Source organism: Lipotes vexillifer, unplaced genomic scaffold (genome assembly GCF_000442215.2).
Source record: "Lipotes vexillifer unplaced genomic scaffold, Lipotes_vexillifer_v1.1 scaffold1126, whole genome shotgun sequence".
In the NCBI taxonomy this organism is placed as follows: Eukaryota; Metazoa; Chordata; class Mammalia; order Artiodactyla; family Lipotidae; genus Lipotes; species Lipotes vexillifer.
This window is the reverse complement of record NW_006781401.1, coordinates 1575379-1598226: the sequence shown is the minus strand read 5'-3', so window position 1 is coordinate 1598226 and position 22848 is coordinate 1575379. Positions and strand designations below refer to the sequence as shown.

At 40.1% G+C, this 22848-nt stretch overlaps 1 protein-coding gene across 1 annotated transcript in view; it reads right to left on the bottom strand.

Annotated features, from left to right (window-relative positions):
• UNC79 (unc-79 subunit of NALCN channel complex) overlaps positions 1–22848 on the bottom strand; it is a gene marked incomplete at its 3' end in the record, with an annotated part of 146213 nt that overhangs the window by 49854 nt on the left and 73511 nt on the right. The window contains exons 12-15 of the mRNA XM_007454732.1: positions 21166–21194; positions 15524–15753; positions 13008–13179; positions 5385–5615 (exon numbers count right to left, since the gene is read on the bottom strand). Of these exons, the coding sequence (XP_007454794.1) occupies positions 5385–5615; positions 13008–13179; positions 15524–15753; positions 21166–21194 (662 nt within the window). The remainder of the gene's footprint in view (positions 1–5384; positions 5616–13007; positions 13180–15523; positions 15754–21165; positions 21195–22848) is intronic.

The following is a 22848-nucleotide window of genomic DNA, read 5'->3' as shown; positions in this document are numbered from 1 at the left end:
CAGTACGCGGGCCTCTCACCGCTGTGGCCTCTCCCGTTGCAGAGCACAGGCTCTGTACACACAGGCCCAGCGGCCATGGCTCACGAGCCCAGCCGCCCCACGGCATGTGGGATCCTCCCGGACCGGGGCACGAACCCGCGTCCCCTGCATCGGCAGGCAGACTCTCAACCACTGCGCCACCAGGGAAGCCCTCATCAGATCTTTAATACAGCCATTTTAAGCCTTTATCATTCACAGAGAGTTATTGTCTTATTCCAGTGTTTTCCAGAAAGCTCTTGCAATCAGCTACTATCCAGAATGCTTCATCTTCAGCAAAAAGGACTGTCTCTGAGACCCATGGCAAGAACTGTAACAGGTAATCTGTGGTACAGACTTCTGATGGCATTGCTCAAGTAACTTTGAGACCATACCACTGGACTGAGTAAAGATTCCAGAACTCTAGTGGAGAAGCCAATGGGTTCAGAAAAACTGCTAACCCAAGACCAAGCAGAACAAATAATTAATTACATGGGACTGAATGAACTGCTGAAGGAAGATGATAATTTTTATGTGTTTTTCACTGCTGGTTCATTAATATTCTGTTTTCTGGGTATAAGATTTCTCTTAAGCTATCTATAACTCATGACTATTTAGTAGATTATACCTTTGTAAACAAAAGCAAAACATTTCTTTTTTCTCCCTACCTGAACCTCCCAGAATTCAGAAACTCTTACAATACTCTTATTTATATGGCAATATAGCTATTTACACAAGTTCAGTAAGAATCTGTTCTCCTTGTAACAGGACATAATTGGAAAAATTGGTTATATTATCAAGGCTTTGACTGAAATGTCATATTTGAGAAAGATATGCATAGAATCAAATATGACCAGACAGCTTTAAGGAACTAAGGTTGACATCATGGAACCAATGCTTATAAAGCCCTCTTGGAAAAAACCAGCCTGGTACCTGACTTATGATGTTCCCAGCCTACAGGCAAATAAGAAAAGTCACTTCTTGACAGGCCCAGGAAACAGAGTATTTTGGGGATCTCAAGAAGAGAAATTCACCCAAATCTATAGGTACTGCAGATAAGTATGATGACAGATTGGCTTCCGAGCGTGGAGAGGCTTTTAAAAGTCCAATCTGAGGGACCTTCCTGGCAGTCCAGTGGTTAAGACTTCATCTTCCAATGCAGGGGGTGCAGGTTTCATCTCTGGTTGGGGAGCTAAGATCCCACATGCCTCGTGGCCAAACAACCAAAACATAAAACAGAAGCAGTATTGTAATGAATTCAATAAAGACTTTAAAAAATGGTCCACATCAAAATAAATCTTTAAAGAAATAAATCAATAAAAGTCCAATCTGAGATTCTTTAAAAAACTTCCAGCAAAGCAAATTTTTAAAGGCCCATGTGGTCAAATACCATTTTTGCTGCACTTATGCAAATAATCAGGCCAAATTTAATGAGACTAGACTTATGTTGTGAACAAGAATCATCTTACTTTGATTTTCTTTGATCAAAATGGTGGTAATTGAGAGAGAAATTTTATGTTTCAACAGAAAACTATAACCCATCCTGTGGATTATCAGATTCTAGTCCTGTTCATTGTCTTTGAGCTATTTTTAACCTCTTTATAAACTGGATCCTGCTGTCTTGCACATTTTCAGCAATTAATGTTTCCAATTTTTCTACTACCCTCTTCACTTGGTGTCACTAAGAACTAAAACCTGACTGCCCAGTTCCTTATTGCGACTCTAGGTTGTCTTGTCCCAAAGTCCTGTAAGCTGAAGCAGGACAACTTGACATAAACTTCAAAGGACTTATTGCTGCAACAGTTTAGGCCACTCAGGAAGTTCACCAAACATCCGCATCTTCCATGCTCTGCTCTAGGAAATAACCATGACCATGACACTGATGGTCTCATTCATCATCTAAAGATGCTTCAAGCCCAACATCTAGAAATCTTCTTGACTGGCTGCCCTTCGGACTCAGAAACTAGGTTTACTGTCTACTCTAACCACTAATCTTTGTTTTCTTTTGATTTCCTTGTTCTGATTTATACTCTTTTCCTCCTTTTCAGATCCCTTACCTAGCATTTCCTAACTCAAATCTTCTTTCCAAGTCAATCAACCTAGATTCCTTTTTGTGTGAAACTTCTAGGGAAGCTACAGATGGGAGAAATGTGGGGACCCACTCAGACCCCCAGAGTTGGTATAAAGATCATTTTTTATCTTTATAAAGTGAAGATAAAAAAAAAAGTGAAAACATTTGAGCCAAAGAAGATGTAGAGAGAAACCTTATCTGAACTTCCCTGACCTGACTAAAGCAGAGCCTCCAGAAAAATATGGCTGCCATTAACCCCCTTCAAAGGAAGTTTCCTGTGAATTCAGCTGCCTTGGAGACAGGCTGCCCATTCCCATTGGCATCAAAATGCCCAAAAGAACTTTCCGTATCTTCCCATTCAAGCCTCCTCCCAAATGCCTCCTCCCACCCCCACCCCCCGGAAGTTTGGTATATAAACCTTTTATCTCTGGTTATTAAAGCAATCACCCGTCAATGAAGAGTACTCCTGTTCATAAATATTAATAAATTTTGTCTCTTCTCTTGTTAATATGTCTCTTATCAATTAATATGCAGGCTCGCAACCACTGAACCCAAGCTATAAGAGGAATAGTTTTCCTCCCAACATAATCACTTCTTCTTATCTTTCAGAATCAGATCACACCAGTCCTTTACTATTCCAAAAGGAACAATAATAGAAAACATATCAACACAGTCAAAGAATGCCAGGAAATGGCATTCTTTGCACATTTCCATCATGCAAAAATCTAATTTTATATATGAGTCAGTAGGTGGCACCAAAGAAGAAAGAAGTGTATCTTGGTAAATGCAAAGAACGCTCTGAGTCCTGGAAATCTAATAAAACCTACTCTTTAGAAGGTCTGTGTTCTGTTTTATCCTTAAATATCTTATTTAAACTGAAAACTGGGACTTCCCTGGTGGCGCAGTAGTTAACAATCCACCTGCCAATGCAGGGGACATGGGTTTGAGCCCTGGTCCGGGAAGATCCCACATGCCGCGGAGCAACTAAGCCTGCGCACCACAACTACGGAGCCTGCGTGCCACAGCTACTGAAGTCCACGTGCCTAGAGCCCGTGCTCCGAAACGAGAGAAGCCACCGCAATGAGAAGCCGCGCACTTCAACGACGAGGCCCTGCTCACTGCAACTAGAGAAAGCCCACGCGCACCAATGAAGACCCAATGCAGCCATAAACGAATAAATAAATAAAATAAAATAAACTGAAAACTGCCTCAAGACTTCATTGAAAGTAAACCCAAAAATCACACAAAAAAATTAAAACTTAGAAAATACCTTGAAAAATATTTCATATATTGCTGCCAGAAACTGATTCTAGATATCCATCTTGCTGGGTTAGACACAAATCATATTGGATTCAAGAAATATGATGTCTTACCAGCTGTATAACTGAAGCCTGCAATCCACCGAGGCAGAAGTAAGAGGATAAGCACAGAGAAATTTGTCCTATAAGCCAGAGGAAAAGGAGCATTGTGGCAGTTCCTAAATCTTTTGGGCATTCCAGACGGGAGGGCTGGGACCATTCATCTCTAGAAATATATGTGAAACCACAGAAATTGCCCCTGGTCAAGTGTTAGTCTTTCCACAGACTGTAAACCAGAAAAGGACTGAGCTCTTGCCACCTCATGGAAAGGCTTTTTTAATTTTTTCCTGTTTCTTAATAAAAATATTCAGCGGTATCAGGAAAGAATTATTTCCTTAAATTTCTTAAAGATACTTTGCACATTCATCTTGCCATTCTTCCCCATCACAAACTATCATCAAAGCAGCACATCACTTAAAACGTAGTTATTAACTCACTTAGCTATAATAAAAATCAATATAAATAAATAAAAGACTAAGTTAAAGAGAGATGTCCCTCTCTACGGTCACTGATAATACTCTAGCGGCTAAGGTAGTGTAAGCAGATAGGGCAGGGTGTCCCCAGAGAAAGAGAACCACGCATGGCTTTCTTGACAGAAAAGAAGCCATTTCACCTAAGCCATTTTGTGATCTAAGCCTGGCCACAATGCATGCCCTTGAACAGGTCTCAGTAATTAATGATTTTAAGGACAGGAACAAAGGAAAAGCAGTCAAGAAACAATAGTTCAGCAATAAAGCAGAGTCCTAGTTCCTCCTCAAGAATATACATCACAATCTGATACATATTTTTGAGTTCTGCAGGAACTAAGCCCCTCCCCCACACACACACACCCCCCCACACACACCCCCTACCAGGTAGAGGATGGTGACTACATGCTGAGACCCCAGACTGGTCGGAACCTAAGGAATGATGGTGTTGACCTTTTCTGACCCCCTGACTTCTATCCACTAAAGTCTGGACTCTGTCCATCTTTGCCCCAATTCTATGCTGAATTCTCTGCTCAAGCCCCTTCATGAATATGCACGTGCCCTTAGCTTAAAACTTCCCCAATTTTGCTGTTCGGAGAGACACTACTTTGGGAAAGATCCCTGGTGTTCTCCTCACTTGTTGCAAGTAATAAATCCCTCCTTCTCCAGCTCTTTGCCTTGGTTGTGTCTTTTGGCTCGACACCGACCAAGAGGCAAACCCAGTGTTTCTTTAACAATAGTGCTTCTCCCTAAGTCCTCCTCTCCAACAAGGTCCAAGCTGTAGGCCTTGATGAAAACAATTCATATTTTATAGCAAGACGAGAAAATTTTAAACATAAAATTTTTCTCTGGGCTTCCCTGGTGGCGCAGTGGTTGAGAGTCCGTCTGCCGATGCAGGGGACGCGGGTTCGTGCCCCGGTCCGGGAGGATCCCACATGCCGCAGAGCGGCTGGGCCCGTGAGCCATGGCTGCTGAGCCTGTACATCTGGAGCCTGTGCTCCACAATGGGAGAGGCCACAGCAGTGAGAGGCCCGCGTATCGCAAAAAAAAAAATTTTTCTCTGCCCATTTGGGCCTCCTCCATCCCCTTTAGTGTGTGTTGTGCAACTGCATTAACCAGACTTCTTTAGGAGATAACATTCCTTCTTAACCTCATCAAGGGTCACAACTCCTTAGAAGATAACTTTCCTTCTTGATCTTGTAAAGGGCCATGATGACCCATGACCCATTACGTGCTTTGTATGTGTAGATCTGGATTCTGTAAACTGTCAATAATACATCATTTGATGTAAAACCCTTTGTCTCAAAATTTTACATACCTGGGCTTTGACCTCTAATGGGCGGAACAGTCCTCAGAACTTTCTGAAAGACTCTCTCCTGGGTTATAATCCTCAGGTTGGCTCAAATAACATTTTCCATTTCTTTCTTAGATCGATTATTGATTATTTTTTTTTCATCGACAGCCTCCACTTACCCTGGCAAATTCCATTGGTTTGGGAAGAAGGCACATGACCATGACATCAAAGCGAACGTCACATACTGTCTTCAACCACTTGGTGACAAACTGAGGCTTCAGCTTTTCCACTAAACTTCCAACTTCATCATCCATCATATACGCTGTGGAGTGAAACCACTGAAACACCATGGCCACCAGCCTGGCCAAGCTTTCCGTAGGGGTGTTCTCACTGGGCGTGCAGAGGCTCACCTGGAAATAGGTAGATCAGACTCTCCTTCAGCCTCCTTACATAATTATTACATGTTTGGTAAAAGACGAAAACAAAAGAAAGATGCCCCGTATAATCCATTTGAAATAGGCAGAGGTTTTTTTCGGGGTTTTTTTGTTGTTGTTCTTTGAACCCTTTGAATGCCCATTTATTTCTTTAAATTTTTGAACCACTTTAAGAATTACTGAAATATGATTTGTTTAAATTCTTATTAAAACTACATTTATGAGTAATTGAAATCTCCCCCCCCTTGACAGAAGTGACATAATACCACTGTAGGGCAACTGTTTTACCTTGTCCTTCTCTTCTTGACATCTGCTGCAGCTTATTCACTGAACAAGAGGTAGAGGCCTTTTCTGGTTTTTGGTTTTGGTTTTGTTTTGTTTCGTTTTTTAATGTACAACTTGTTAATATTTGGCCAGGGAAACAAGTCTTTATAGCAATTGTATCTCTATCTTTTGGGCAAAAGTTTTTTTTGTTTGTTTGTTTTTTGTTTTCTGTTTTTTGGGTTTTTTTGAATTTTATTTTATTTATTTTTTTATACACCAGATTCTTATTAGTCATCCATTTTATACACATCAGTGTATACATGTCAATCCCAATCTCCCAATTCATCACACTGCCACCCCCACCACTTTCCCCCCTTGGTGTCCATACATTTGTTCTCTACATTATGTCCCTATTTCCACCCTGCAAACCAGTTCATCTGTACCATTTTTCTAGGTTCCACATATATGCGTTAATATATGATATTTGTTTTTCTCTTTCTGACTTACTTCACTCTGTATGACAGTCTCTAGATCCATCCACATCTCAACAAATGACCCAATATTGTTCCTTTTTACGGCTGAATAATATTCCATTGTATATATGTACCACATAATCTTTATCCATTCGTCTGTCAGTGGGCATTTAGGTTGCTTCCATGTCCTGGCTATTGTAAAGAGTGCTGCAATGACCATTGGGGTGCATGTGTCTTTTTGAATTATGGTTTTCTCAGGGTATATGCCCAGTAGTGGGATTGCTGGGTCGTATGGTAGTTCTATTTTTAGTTTTTTAAGGAAGCTCCATACTGTTCTCCATAGTGGCTGCATCAATTTACATTCCCACCAACAGTGCAAGAGGGTTCCATTTTCCCCACACCCTCTCCAGCATTTTTTGTTTGTAGATTTTCTGATGATGCCCATTCTAACTGGTGTGAGGTGATACCTCATTGTAGTTTTGATTTGCATTTCTCTAATAATTAGTGATGTTGAGCAGCTTTTCATACGCTTCTTCAGCATCTGTACGTCTTCTTTGGAGGAATGTCTATTTAGGTCTTCTGTCCATTTTTGGATTGGGTTGTTTGTTTTTTTAATATTGAGCTGCATAAGCTGTTTATATATTTTGGAGATTAATCCTTTGCCCATTGATTTGTTTGCAAATATATTCTCCCATTCTGAGGGTTTTCTTTTTGTCTCGTTTATGGTTTCCTTTGCTGTGCAAAAGCTTTCAAGTTTCATTAGGTCCCTTTTGTTTATTTTTGTTTTTATTCCCATTACTCTAGGAGGTGGATCAAAAAAGCTCGTGCTGTGATTTATGTCAAAGAGTGTTCTTCCTATGTTTTCCTCTAAGAGTTTGATAGTGTCCGATCTTACATTTAGGTCTCTAATACATTTTGAGCTTATTTTTGTGTATGGTGTGAGGGAGTGTTCTAATTTCATTCTTTTACATGTAGCTGTCAAGTTTTCCCAGCACCATGTATTGAAGAGGCTGTCTTTTCTCCATTGTATATTCTTGCCTCCTTTATCAAAAATAAGGTGACCATATGTGCGTGGGTTTATCTCTGGGCTTTCTATCCTGTTCTATTGATCCATATTTTTGTTTTTGTGCCAGTGCCATATTGTCTTGATTACTGTAGCTTTGTAGTATAGTCTGAAGTCAGGAAGTCTGATTCCTCCAGCTCTGTCTTTTTCCCTCAAGACTGCTTTGGCTATTCGGGGTCTTTTGTGTCTCCATACAAATTTTAAGATTTTTGGTTCTAGTTCCGCAAAAAATGCCATTGGTAATTTGATAGGGATTGCATTGAATCTGTAGATTGCTTTGGGTAGTAGAGTCATTTTCAAAATATTGATTCTTCCAATCCTAGAACATGGTATATCTCTCCATCTGTTGGTATCATCTTTAATTTCTTTCATCAGTGTCTTATAGCTTTCTGCATACAGGTCTTTTTTCTCCCTAGGTAGGTTTATTCCTAGGTATTTTATTTTTTGTTGCAATGGTAAATGGGAGTGTTCCCTTCATTTCTCTTTCAGATTTTTCATCATTAGTGTATAGGAATGCAAGAGATTTCTGGGCATTAATTTTGTATCCTGCAACTTTACCAAATTCATTGATTAGCTCTAGTACTTTTCTGGTGGCATCTTTAGGGTTCTCTATATATAGTATCATGTCATCTGCAAACCGTGACAGTTTTACTTCTTCTTTTCCAATTTGTATTTCTTTTTCTTCTCTGATTGCTGTGGCTAGGACTTCAAAACTATGTTGAATAATAGTGGTGAGAGTGGACACCCTTGTCTTGTTCCTGATCATAGAGCAAATGCTTTCAGTTTTTCACCATTGAGAATGATGTTTGCCGTGGGTTTGTTGTATACGACCTTTATTATGTTGAGGTAGGTTCCCTCTATGCCCACTTTCTGGAGAGTGTTTATCATAAACAGGTGTTGAATTTTGTCAAAAGCTTTTTCTGCATCTATTGAGATGATCATATGGTTTTTATTCTTCAATTTGTTAATATGGTTTATCACATTGATTGATTTGCGTATATTGAAGAATCCTTGCATCCCTTGGATAAATCCCACTTGATCATGGTGTGTGATCCTTTTAATGTGTTGTTGGATTCTGTTTGCTAGTATTTTGTTGAGGATTTTCACATCTATATTCATCAGTGATATTGGTCTGTAATTTTCTTTTTTTGTGTATCTTTGTGTGGTTTTGATATCAGGGTGATGGTGGCCTCACAGACTGAGGTTGGGAGTGTTCCTTCCTCCGTAATTTTTTGCAAGAGTTTGAGAAGGATGGGTGTTAGCTCTTCTCTAAATGTTTGATAGAATTCACCTGTGAACCCATCTGGTCCTGGACTTTTGTTTGTTGGAAGATTTTTAATCACAGTTTCAATTTCATTACTTGTGATTGGTCTGTTCATATTTTCTATTTATTCCTGGTTCAGCCTTGGAAGGTTATACCTTTCTAAGAATTTGTCCATTTCTTCCAGGTTGTCCATTTTATTGGCATACAGTTGCTTGTAGTAGTCTCTTAGGATGCTTCGTATTTCTGCGGTGTCTGTTGTAACTTTCCTTTTTCATTTCTAATTATATTGCTATGAGTCCTCTCCCTCATTTTCTTGGTGAGTTTGGCTAATGGTTTATCAATTTTGTTTATCTTCTCAAAGAACCCGCTTTTAGTTTTACTGATCTTTGCTATTGTCACTTGAGAAGAAAGTGTATTCTGCTGTTGTTGGATGGAATGTCCTATAAATATCAATTAAATCTATCTGGTCTCTTGTGTCATTTAAAGCTTCTGTTTCCTTATTTATTTTCATTTTGGATGATCTGTCCGTTGGTGTAAGTGAGGTGTTAAAGTCCCCCACTATTATTTTGTTACTGTCGATTTCCTGTTTTATAGCTGTTAGCAGTTGCCTTATGTATTGAGGTGCTCCTATGTTGGGGGCATATATATTTATAATTGTTATATCTTCTTCTTGGATTGATCCCTTGATCATTATGTAGTGTCCTTCCTTGTCTCTTGTAACATTCTTTATTTTAAAGTCTATTTTATCTGATAGGAGTATTGCTACTCCAGCTTCCTTTTGGTTTCCATTTGCATGGAATATCTTTTTCCATCCCCTCACTTTCAGTCTGTATGTGTCCCTAGGTCTGAGGTGGATCTCTTGTAGACAGCATATATATGGGTCTTGTTTTTGTATCCATTCAGCAAGCCTGTGTCTTTTGGTTGGAGCATTTAATCCATTCACATTTAAGGTAATTATCGATATGTATGTTCCTATGACCATTTCTTAATTGTTTTGGGTTTGTTTTTGTAGGTCCTTTTCTTCTCTTGTGTTTCCCACTTAGAGAAGTTCCTTTAGCATTTGTTGTAGAGCTGGTTTTGTGGTGCTGAATTCTCTTAGCTTTTGCTTGTCTGTAAAGCTTTTGATTTCTCTTTCGAATCTGAATGAGATCCTTGCCGGGTAGAGTAATCTTGGCTGTAAGTTCTTCCCTTTCAACACTTTTAAGTATATCATGCCACTCCCGTCTGGTTTGTAGAGTTTCTGCTGAGAAATCAGCTGTTAACCTTATGGGAGTTCCCTTGTATGTTATTTGTCATTTTTCTCTTGCTGCTTTGTCTTTAACTTTTGCCAATTTGATTATTATGTGTCTTGGCGTGTTTCTCCTTGGGTTTATCCTGTGTGGGACTCTCTGCGCTTCGTGGACTTGGGTGGCTATTTCCTTTCCCATGTTAGGGAAGTTTTCGACAACAATCTCTTCAAATATTTTCTCGGGTCCTTTCTCTCTCTCTTCTCCTTCTGGGACCCCTATAATGCGAATGTTGTTGTGTTGAATGTTGTCCCAGAGGTCTCTTAGGTTGTCTTCATTTCTTTTCATTCTTTTTTCTTTATTCTGTTCCACAGCAGTGAATTCCACCATTCTGTCTTCCAGGTCACTTATCCGTTCTTCTGCCTCAGTTATTCTGCTATTGATTCCTTCTACTGTAGTTTTCATTTCAGTTATTGTATTGTTCATCTCTGTTTGTTTGTTCTGTAATTCTTCGAGGTCTTTGTTAAACATTTCTTGCATCTTCTCGATCTTTGCCTCCATTGTTTTTCCGAGGTCCTGGATCATCTTCACTATCATTATTCTGAATTCTTTTTCTGGAAGGTTGCCTATCTCCACTTCATTTAGTTGTTTTTCTGGGGTTTTATCTTGTTCCTTCATCTGGTACACAGCCCTCTGCCTTTGCATCTTGTCTATCTTTCTGTGAATGTGGTTTTTGCTCCACAGGCTGCAGGATTGTAGTTCTTCTTGCTTCTGCTGTCTGCCCTCTGGTGGATGAGGCTATCTAAGAGGCTTGTGCAAGCTTCCTGATGGGAGGCACTGGTGGTGGGTAGAGCTGACTGTTGCTCTGTTGGACAGAGCTCAGAAAACTTTAATCTGTTTGACTGCTGATGGGTGGGGCTGGGTACCCTCCCTGTTGGTTGTTTGGCCTGAGGCAACCCAACACTGGAGTCTACCTGGGCTCTTTCTTTGGTGGGGTTAATGGCAGACTCTGGGAGGGCTCACGCCATGGAGTACTTCCCAGAACTTCTGCTGCCAGTGTCCTTGTCCCCATGGTGAGCCACAGCCACCGCCTGCCTCTGCAGGAGACCCTCCAACACTAGCAGGTAGGTCTGGTTCAGTCTCCCCTGGGGTCACTGCTCCTTCCCCTGGGTCCCGGTGCGCACACTATTTTGTGTGTGCGCTCCAAGAGTGGAGTCTCTGTTTCCCCCAGTCCTGTTCAAGTCCTGCAATCAAATCCCACTAGCCTGCAAAGTCTGATTCTCTAGGAATTCCTCCTTCTGTTGCTGGACCCCCAGGTTGGGAAGCCTGACGTGGGGCTCAGAACCTTTACTCCAGTGGGTACACTTCTGTGGTACAAGTGTTCTCCAGTCTGTGAGTCACCCACCCAGCAGTTATGGGATTTGATTTTACTGTGATTGCACCCCTCCTACTGTCTCACTGTGGCTTCTCCTTTGTCTTTGGATGTGGGGTATCTTTTTTGGTGCGTTCCAGTGTCTTCCTCTCAATGACTGTCCAGCAGCTAGTTGTGATTCTGGTGTTCTCGCAAGAGGGAGTGAGAGCACATCCTTCTACTCCACCATCTTGGTTCCGATCTGTCCAAAGTTTTAAATGTACACTTTCCTTCTGGCTATTAGGAATCATATGTTAAGAAGTCCAAGAATGGCCTTCAGAAGAAGCTGAATCAGGCATTCTCTGCCCCTCAATCAGAGTTTGGGACTAGAGTTGTGTCCCAACCACCTTCTGCTACTAACTGGTTGTTAGCAGTGACTGTGGGCAAGTTGAACTGCCTCTCTGGGCTTCTCTGTCCTCATCAGAATAATGAAGGGGTAAAATAGGCAGTTTTTAAATTGATGGAGGACCACTTAGCCTGAAAACTGTGCTCTTCTCTACAGTGAGAGATGGACTGTAAGAATTTCCCCTCGAGATTGCACCTCCCTATAAGCTTTTCCCATATAAGAAATCTGTTACATGATCTGCACTAGATACTTTTAACAAGTCTACAAAGTGAAATTTCATAAATATGTTCAGTAAAAAATAATCTATATATATTTCAGTTCTAAAATGATCAGATTTAGCCAAGAATTTCCTATCAGTAGTAATTCTGAAACCTTAGAGCCCTCCCAGTTCACCATATTATAAATAGACTTTCCAAAACTGCTCATCACTTAGTAATTCAATCATTCTGAAATAATCTCTTATTAAGCACTGAAGTAGCATTCAGGAATATAAAAAATAAGTAAAACACTATCTTTGCCTTCAGGAGTTCACAACAGTAGTCAGTATGTCATTAGATAATAAGTTCTAGGAGCAAGACATGCGAAATCAACAATTAAACTCCAATTTGGTAAAACAAAACAAAGCAAAACAAAACCAAAAAAATGTGTGAAAGCATAAAAGAGATGCATCACTTTGGAGACTTAGCCCATGTCTCCAATGGACAAAAACAAAAGTCTGCTTTTCTGCAGAACTGGCAAATTCAGCATGCTTGGAACTTTGGATCTGTATGTTTGATCTTTACTGAATGAATACTGCAGTTGAATCAGTCAATAGCAATCAAATTCCTTGCATCGGTTTGGCTATAATTTTTCTGGCTGTATTGCAGACTTGCCATAAATACACAAAAAGCTCCACAGAGACTGAACTTTCAAGCAAACTTTCATGTCGATCGGATGAATGATCTGTAAATTATATTGAATCCAATATTTCACAATATACCCTAGCAACTTTCCCACTTGTTTATTGTCAAACTGTGCATTTCAACAGTTTAGGGTCTGGCACAGTAGGTTTCAACACCTGGCTATTCATTAGAATCAACTAGGGAGCTTTTGAAAAAGTTCCCAAGATTCTGGGGTGGAATCTGGGCAATGGCATTTTTTAAAAGCCCTCCCAGGTAAATCCAATGTGCAGTCACTGTCCTAGAGTATAGAGTCCCTATGCTAAGTTTAATTTTTCACTATTTACTATTTACTTCTTTAAAAAGAACAGAAGAAATTCCTCATCAGCGCAATGTTGGAATGAAACATAAGAAAGCAGAGAAGAGTTAACTTCTTTTCTTACTAAGAACCATATCCCAAATTGACTGAGTAGCCGCTGGTCGTGTTTATCATCATCTTTGTTGTCAAAGTCAGCGTTATCCAGGGAATGGTGGGAGGAGGAGAGGCCCAGCTGCCGCCGGCGATTGAGCTCATGTTCCCGCTGCTCAGCATGGAACTCGGCTTCTTTCAACAAGCTGCCAAAGGGGAGAGATTTCAAGTTAGACTGCCAAAAAACACATTCGAGATTATGACCTATTCAGAGCAATTACTTCATGAGTACTCAAGCATCACTCATTGCTCTCCTTTAAATTGGAAGGAGCCTAATTTCCTTACTATCTTCTACTCCATCCCCATTTCAAAGATGAACAAACTGAGGCACAAAGAGGCTACTTCCTCCAATCAATTAGAATCAAGCAGAACTGATGCCTTCCGGCTTCTAGTTCACCATCCATCCCACTATATGTCAATGCTTCTCCTATATCTAATATGAAGCTGTGTGGACATCAAATGCATAATACAAGGAAAGACTGAGGAACTGGTACCCAGATGGAAAATTATTTAATATCTAGTACTCAAAGACCTGACAGTGAGCAATGAAGATTCCTTTTTCACTTGCTAAGCAAATGACAATTTAAAAACATAATATTCAATGTTGGCAAGCGTGTAGTGAAAACTATCAGTTTCATACAGTGATGTATGAAATTCACATACGCTCTTTGAAAATCAGTTTGGTAATGTATCAAGCACCATTAAAATATTCAGACCCTTTGACCCAGTCAACCACATCTGGTCATCTACCCTACGAAAAAATATATAGGAACAGCACTATACACAAAAATAGTTATCAGAGTTATTTTTAACAGTAAAAAAAAAAAAAGGAGGAAATTGAAATATCTACTGGTGGAGGAAAATAATCTAGATAAATATTATGTAGGCACTAAAAAGGATAAATGTGGAAACTACACAACATGGAAAAGAGCTAATGGTATAAGGTTACATCGAAAAGAATGTGGATACACTGTGATTACAGTTATATAAATAAAATATGCATTTGAATAAACCTAGAAGAACATGTGCAAAAGTGATGATTATGACAGCAGTATGGTTGATTTTTTTTTTTCTATTTCCAAACTTTCTGTAATGTTTTACTTAGCAAACATTTATTGCACTTCTACATGTATCAGCCACTGGGATAAGAGAAACAGAAGACTTAGTCCCTAGCTTTAAAACTTGCATTCTGGGGCTTCCCTGGCGGTGTAGTGGTTGAGAATCTGCCTGCTAATGCAGGGGACACGGGTTCGAGCCCTGGTCTGGGAGGATCCCACATGCCGCGGAGCAACTAGGCCCGTGAGCCACAAGTACTGAGCCTGCGCGTCTGGAGCCTGTGCTCCGCAACAAGAGAGGCCGCGATAGTGAGAGGCCCGCACACCGCGATGAAGAGTGGCCCCCGCTTGCCGCAACTAGAGAAAGCCCTCGCACAGAAACGAAGACCCAACACAGCAATAATTAATTAATTAATTAATAAACTCCTACCCCCAACATCTAATAAAAACTTGCATTCTAATATTTTTTCTTAATTTTTAAAAATCTTGCCTCAGTGAATATTATACAAAAAGAGAACAAATCTAGAGGTTATCACTTCTAAAGCTTCCTTTTTTGTGTGTGACAGAAGGAGAACAAGCCAGAAGCCTGCAGGATCAGGCCCCTGCCTTTCTCCACAGCCTTCTGGTTTACTCCAGTACCGAATTATCTAGAGCTCTCCCATCCTTCACTGCTATCAGTCAGGTCTGAGACAGCCTTATTCCCACCTCTCACTCTGACTGGCGCCTCCACTTCATTCCCCTAAGACCCCCTACTCTGTGTTGTCATTGTGCTCACCACACTGGATTGCAATTTCGTTCTTCTGTTTTTATAGTCCCTACATGAGTAACTTGAAAGCAGAGGTTACATTTTACTCTCTTCTGTCTTCCAAGTGTCTGATACATGCCTGGCACATAACTGGCATTAGATAAAAATATTTGTTGAATGAATGAATTAAAACATCATCATTGCAACATTGTGGAAGGTGAGCTTCCCGGCTGAGGGCACTTGAAGTTGAATTAAATTTGCACATCTCGGACTTCCCCGGTGGCACACTGGTTAAGAATCCGCCTGCCAATGCAGGGGACGTGGGTTCAAGCCCTGGTCCGGGAAAATCCCACATGCCACAGAGCCACTGAGCCCGTGTGCCACAACTACTGAGCCTGCGCTCTAGAGCCCGCGTGCCACAACTACTGAAGCCCACGCGCCTAGAGCCCGTGCTCCGCAACAAGAGAAGCCACCACAGTGAGAAGCCCACGCACCACAATGAAGAGTAGCCCCTGCTCGCTGCAACTAGAGAAAGCCCGCGTGCAGTAGCAAAGACCAATGCAGCCAAAAATAAATAATAAATAAATAAATAATTTTAAAAATATAAATAAATTTGCACATCTCAATGTGAACAGGGTGGCTCAAAGCAAAGGCAGTGTTTTCAGGGTAAGTTTCTAATGAAGCTGTTACCTAATCACCGCCTCCACGGCGCAGACAAGTTCCTCGGCACCACATTCTCGAGTGTTGATGGGTGGAGGGGAGGTCTGATAGAGGTGGGTCTCCGAGGCAGCCCCCAGTTCGTTACTGTGATGATTTGAGTGGCATCTTTTGCAGTACCGAACAGGCCTGTTTCCGTGACGACCACAACACCCTGCTGAAAAGCAGGTGACAACAGCTCTTCTAACGTGGGAACTGCAGTTCTAGAAGAAAAAGAGTGAAATCAATTAAAAGTCACCACTGAGGTAAATTTGGCTACTAATTGGAACAAATGGAAACTTAAAGGACCACTGGAAGTGGCAGCACATTTCTGAAGTGCCACTAGTTTCCAAAATGCAGGTCATCTCTAACCAGTGAGATTTCAGCTATAGTTAAAAATAAAGGTGAGAAGTGGTTTCTATTAGTGTGAGTGGTAGAAACATTCTAAATATGAGTGAAACTGTTGAAAAGTCCTCTGTAAAGTGACCTCAGCCATGGGGCATGGGGGTCTTCCTGGATTATTTCAAGTTAGCGTTTCAAGAGTTTTCAGCAGAAATATGAAAAAAAATTAAAACTGTGGTCCAGAGAGAGTGCATCACAGCACATCAGAGTCGGAAACAAACAATTTTAATCCCTAAAATAAACTTTCAAAATTATTTTATCCACCACCTAAAGGGCTGATTTCCACTGCAGCTCATCTGTCCTTGGTGCATTCAAGGACAGGCAGGGAGCTGTGCTGCACCGAGCTGATGACCCCAAAGCTGGCCTGTCCATCCCCACTGGCACTCTTTCTATCAAGACCTAAAGAATATGTCAGTGGACACCACAGGAACATCAAAACACAGCAAGAACCATTCACAGACTCAGCGGCTGACATCAACTAGAGGAAAGGAGTCAACAGATGAAGTGAGAAAAGTGGTGCAGTATAAGAGAGATTCTGAAGCTCAGGGGGGTTTATTATCAGAGCTGCCCTGACAAGAAGCAGGGGAGAAAGGCAGCGCCCACATAATGCAATTTGAGGAGCAATCAAGAAATATCCCTGACCTCTGCACAAAACTGCGCCCAAGCCTTTTAGAGATGTCACCACCACATAATCAATGTCTTGTGTCAAGAGAGCATTTCAGTCTTTCAATAGAGCTTATTAAGATGGAACATACTGAAAAAGAATGAATATATGTATAACTGAATCACTTTGCTGTACATCTGAAACTAACACAACATTGTAAATCAACTATAATCCAATAAAATTCTTTTTAAAGATGGAATATAATAGGGGAAATAATATCCTAAGCCATTATGAACTCAGGGCTTGAGGAAGACTGAAAACCTTCCATGACACATATCTTGGGAAGTGCGGAGACAGAAGAAGGAAAAAGGCAAGTACAAAACCTATATCCAAACATTGACAATGTATTGAATTGCCTATCGGAACAACCATTTCAAAGTAAGGCTTGTTCCACTTCGATTTTAGCACAAGGCTTTGGAAACGAGTGCTGGGAAATCTCATTTTCTGAACAGGACCCAGGTCAATAAATCATAAAAGCAAGTTTAAATTTTTTATGATCTTTTTTCCCTTTTATTAACAAGTTTTTAAAAATTATTTGTTAAAATACAGTGTGCTTCCTCTGAATCTGAAGCCCAAGTCTCCTTCAGCATCCAAGTCAGCCCTGACTTCTCCAAGTGAGGTGTCTTTCCTGCTTTGTGCCTTTTCTTTCTCTTTCACATACTGAATTTCATTCTGGAAGCACATGAATCCTTACTGGTTTGGGGCTTCTCCAAACCAAACCAAACCAAACCCAACCACATCACTAGCAGGGTGGGTTATATCGGAGTATATTGTTAGTGTTTATTTCTTCCATTCAGTTATAGTTAGTCTTTGTTCCTCTGGGATTCCCACTGTTACATAAACAATAGGATGTGGATATGGGTTTAGTGGGTAGTTATTAGCTATAATAAAGTCCCGACGTTTAAGGCCTGCAATTTCCAATCCTATTTTCTGGTCACAAATTATTTACATTCTTCCCACATGCAAATTCCTGGCTGGAGGTCCAAGGTCTCCTTGTCTAAATTAAGTCCAGCTGTGGGTGAGGCTCTTTTGGTTTAGTTCCTCAGATATGCTTTCATGAGCCTTGAATCTGGATGGGCTGTGGCTGCTTCAACCAAGAGAGCACGGCAGAAGTGATACTCACATGACTCCCAAGGCAAATTCTAAAAGGACCTGCAGCTTCCAACTTGCTGTCTTAGAATATTCTCTCTTCAGAAGCTTCCTCATCAGGATACTCTTCTCAGAACTGTGCCATGGCCAAGGCACATGGAGAGGCAATGTGTAAGTCTCTACTCTAAGCCCAGCCTTCAAGTCACCCCATCCCAGAGCCCAAACATACTATCTAGATGTCTCTAGGTAATTCCAGTCCCTAACTAGTCAAGTTAGTCTTCCCAGATGAGGCCCCAAACATCATCAAGCAGAGGTAGGCTGTGGACTGTGTCCTGTCCAAATCCCTGACCCTCAGAATCTGTAAGCATAATTAAATAGTTGTTGTTTCATGCTGCTACATTTTGAGTGATTTCTTAGGTAGTATCTGGACATACTGTGTATGTTAGTATCTGGAATATCAACAAAAAGCCAACCTGCCTTATCCCCATGAGCCATCAATTCTAAATAATATCAGCAATAAAATACTTTGCCCCTAAATAACCTTTGGTTGGTCAAAGTTCTAAACAGTTGCTGTGGTTCCTACTAAGTTTTAATAATATATTTCCAAGCCACAATCAGTCCTAAACCCTGTGGACTCAGCTACATGCATTCATTTCAAAAGTAAATTAGAGAGATTTCCCTTAGGTTCAGATTCAGCTGGGCATGTTTTCAAAGGTTCGCTCTAGCCACTCTGTTTCACTGCTTTGAATTTTAAACATAAATAAATAATTCCAAGTGCTCTCACAGAACAGCAGAATTGAAATAAAGCATCTCTCTCTTGATGCTTATTTGATACAATTTTTTAATTTATTTTTTTACTGAAGTATAGCTGATTTACAATGTTGTATTTGATACAATTTGATGTTTATCTCAAACCTACTATTCAAATGTAGGAATAAATATGTAGTACTGAAAGACACAAACTTTGCCCAAAGCAAGTTCAAACAATTCTGATCTATTAGGAACTTAAGGAAAGTTCTCCAAATTAACTTTCATATAAAACACAACATTTATTAAAGGATAAGTGATAAAAATGTGCTAATTTTAACCTTATTACTGAAAATAATTTTGTCGTATAAAGGAGGGGAGTGTTAAAAAATGATCCACCCTGGGTATCAAGTATGTTACGTATACCACCAGAGCCAGGAAATGCCAATTTAGAAATAAAACTGTTTCTCATCCTAGTCTCTCCAGCTTGTAAAAGATTCTCAAAGTAGGAAATAGCCTCAGAATAAAAATGAAATCAAAAGTATGCTGAATGACTATATGATCGCTTGTTAAAACTTCAGAAAGCTATATAAGGCGATGCCCAGTTGAGCCTCTCAGCTAGAATAGGGCTTCTAATAATGTTAAGGGCTGAAATGCCCAAAGTATAGAAGACATTTCTATACTCTAAAAGAATTATAGATGTGCCTTTGAGGGCACTGAACCCCAATTAGATTCATTGAAAATCCACAAAGTTTTAAAGAGAGGCATACTAGCAAAAGCACCACCAGCAGACCAAACGGGACAGGCACAGTTCAACACGAAAAGAGGTCTATGGAACCCCAACTTCTACATGCAGGAAGCAGACTGACAGGGTTACTCAGCTGCAACATGGGCCATTTCTTACTATAAAGGAAAGATGTCTTAAAGAGTGGAGCAAAGATCCCAGGAAAGAAATGACTTAGGAAGTTATTCCCAGGAAGCAAAATCAGATCCTAATCAAGGCACATTTACTATTCCTTAAAGACAGAGGAACTGTTGACATGTTCCTGGCTGGAGCTGCTATTGACTAGTAACAGCTATCTGCTTCCCCTTCCTCTTTCTGAACAGAGGTCTATTGCTGTTATCCAATCCCTGTCTCGCATTTTGTGTTGGGTATGTAACTTGGCTTGTTAGTTCACAGGTCTCTGGTTCAAGAAAATTCGTACCCGAGGGGTTTCATCAGTGACCAGACCAGATGCAGATCATAAGACAATGGACTTTAAGCCTGAAGCCATAAATGGGTAAGACTTTTGGAGGTCTTATAAGGTGCTGAGAGTATTTGGTACATGGAAAGAATGTAAGTAATGATGCCCAGAGGGTAGATTGTGGTACATTAAATATGACCACAAAACTCTTGCTGCTCTTTCTATAAAGAGGAGGAGTCTCCTTGAAACTGAGCTGTCCTTTGGACTTGCTTTGGCCAATGGAATGCAGCAGAAGTGATGCTGTGTTAGAATAAAAGGTATATGATACAAACTATGATTTAGAAATTAGTAATGAGTGTTCTTCTTTCCACAGTATAATGCTTGGAAATGCAGCATCGTAAATGTGATAAAACATAACATTTAACATTGTAAGAAAAAAAAAAAAAGAAGTGATGCTGTGTGACTACTGAGCTTCAGACTCAAAAGGGCTTGCAACCTCCTCTCATTTTCTCAGAACACTGATACCTTGTGAACAAATCCAGCCTAGCCTCCTGGAAGATGAGACACCTAATGGAAAGAGGGAGGGCCAGACACCCCTGTCATCCCAACCATTCCAGCCATCCCAGCTGAGGCCCCAGACATGGGAGTAAAATCATCTGGGACCAACCAGTTGCCAGCAAACCCACTAACTGACTGCAAATATCAATACATGAGTGAGCCTAGAGGAGTTTATCAAGAGAACTACCCAGGCGAGCATAGGCAAAACTGCCAATCCACAGCATTATGATCAAACAAACGTTTGTTGTTATAAGCCAGTACATTTTAGGATGGTTTATTAGGTGGCAATAGATAACTGAAACAGCCCTCCAAAGGTATCCACTCATAACCAACTCCCAAAAATCTTAAATGACTTGTACATAGTCTCATAGCTAGGTGGGAATAGAGCTGACCAGAACCCAAGTATCACAACCAACTAGTCCAAAGTTCTTTGTATGACACCATACTACCTTCTCTTGTACTTTTCAACAACTGGAGCAAGAAAAGAAGATGGAAATGGCTTAGGGAAACTGTCATGAACAGTGGCTATTCGAAAGTGGAATCATTGAGTAGAGATATCATTCAACTTACATATAAATTAATATTTTCCATATATACTTGGTCTGGGTATGTTTCTGACACACATATATTGGACTATTTGCATTCCACTTCCAAACACGATCATCCTTTACCAAAGTTAAGTTGCATGTATTGCATTGTCAGTCAAACCTTTTTGTATTTAGACTTCTATCCCAGAGTTACACATATGCTTTTATTTCAGATTACTTTTCAGAAACACTGTGCATAGATGGGTAAGCAAAAGCAGAAATGTAAATACAGACCATCGAGACACAGCAATCTTGCATGCTGAATTATTTCCTTTCCCCCTTCACAAATACAGTGACATGTACACACTGGGAAACCATGGTGCAGAAATGAGGCAGATGTCAATGAATGAATTTACATACAAACACAGCAAATCATGCCCCACCACACAGATGGTTTGCTCTTACCTTCTTCTGACATATAGCAGATATTTCAGCTGTAAGGGGAAGGTACACAAAATATCAACAAAGAAAGAGAGCCCGTTTTAAATAAGGGCTGCCACCAAGGTGAGCAAAAAACAAGCTTAGTAACACAACCTCCAGACTTGGCCAAAACAGCTTCTCCCTTCTCTCATAAACTGTCATCTATTTATGTTTAATGAGGTTAAAAATACCTGTGGTATGTTTAATGAGGCTGAAAATATTTTCACCTATCCTTGGAAATAATTCAATCTTCTCAGACATGACTTAGAATTCAGATCAAATAACTTTAACCTCACCCCCTCATTTGACAGAGGACAAAATTGAGGGTTACATGGCTTCTTCAGAGTCACACAGGCCATCAATGGTACGGGCCAATCTGGAGCAAATGTCCCTGGATTCCCTGTCTACTGTTCTTCCATTATGCTATGACACTGAGTTGACGTGATATGCTTAGAGTTTCACCATGGAGATGATTTGCTATATCAGAACTATAGAAAAAAACTTAATAACTTGGATGAATTAGACTCAAACTATCAACTTACATCAGTCCTTAACTAGTGCAAAACCAGCTGCAGGCTTATTTAAGAGAAAGCAATTTCAAACCCATGGATTGGCCAGCTGGAGTAAGGCTGTCAAGTTACTTTAGTACTTCCGGATTGACTTTAATAAATGGATAAAAACTCTTTTTAGTGGGCATACCAATTATTTCCATGAAAACTGATGCTTGAGAGTAATTGAAAATAATTTTTCCAAGAATCTGTTAACATTTCCCATGAAATAGTAAGTGCTCAAAAAATAGACTAAATGCCTATGTCACAATTGATTAAAAAGATCAAAGATAAATGTCTCCCAAACTCTGTCTGGAAATTATGAATTAGTGGATGTCAAATCAATGAAATTAACAACTCAGTTGTTAAAACTGATTTTGTATAATTAATGGTTATTTAACAGTTTGATATCTTGGAGCTTATCTTAACCTGAGGTTAATGGGTCACATATCTGGATAAATAATGAAAAGTTATTATCAGTTTTCTTCCACAGATGAATATCATCTGCAGATCATGGCCAGAATTCAGCAACATATCTGAAATTTAAAACATAGTTTAGAACCTGACTATGGGTTTTACCTCAGAGCACTGGAAGTTCACTAATTTAAGGGGAAAAAAAGGTTACCTTTACCCATATAAGCCCAAATCTTTTTACAGATATTCTTATATAAAATTTTTAAATGTCTCTTTAAAGGATACAGAGGCTGACATTATTGACCCATTTTACAGATGCAGGGCACTCACTAAACAATTTATTTCTTCAGGTTGAGATAACCTAATATTAAGAGTTAGACTACAAAGAAGGAGTGTAATTATCATGAGGCAAAGACCTTAAGTTTTGAAAAAAGTGTTTACCGAATTTAGTTAACATGAGGTTTTTACATTTCTTTTTAAGTGAGGCCTTTCATAAAAATTCTTTTATTATCTACCTCTGAAGTTATAGATCAAGTTCTTTCTGGGTGCCTGATCTGTGCTCAGTATGCCCCCAGCTTTTTCCACTTTTCATCTTTCCTCTGCTAAGTATTTTTCCTGGTCATTTCATCCTGCAATTAGGTGGCTGGAATACCTGCTTCCCCATGTGTAGGGAAAACCTCTGTCTCAACCCTCCCAAATTTCAAGG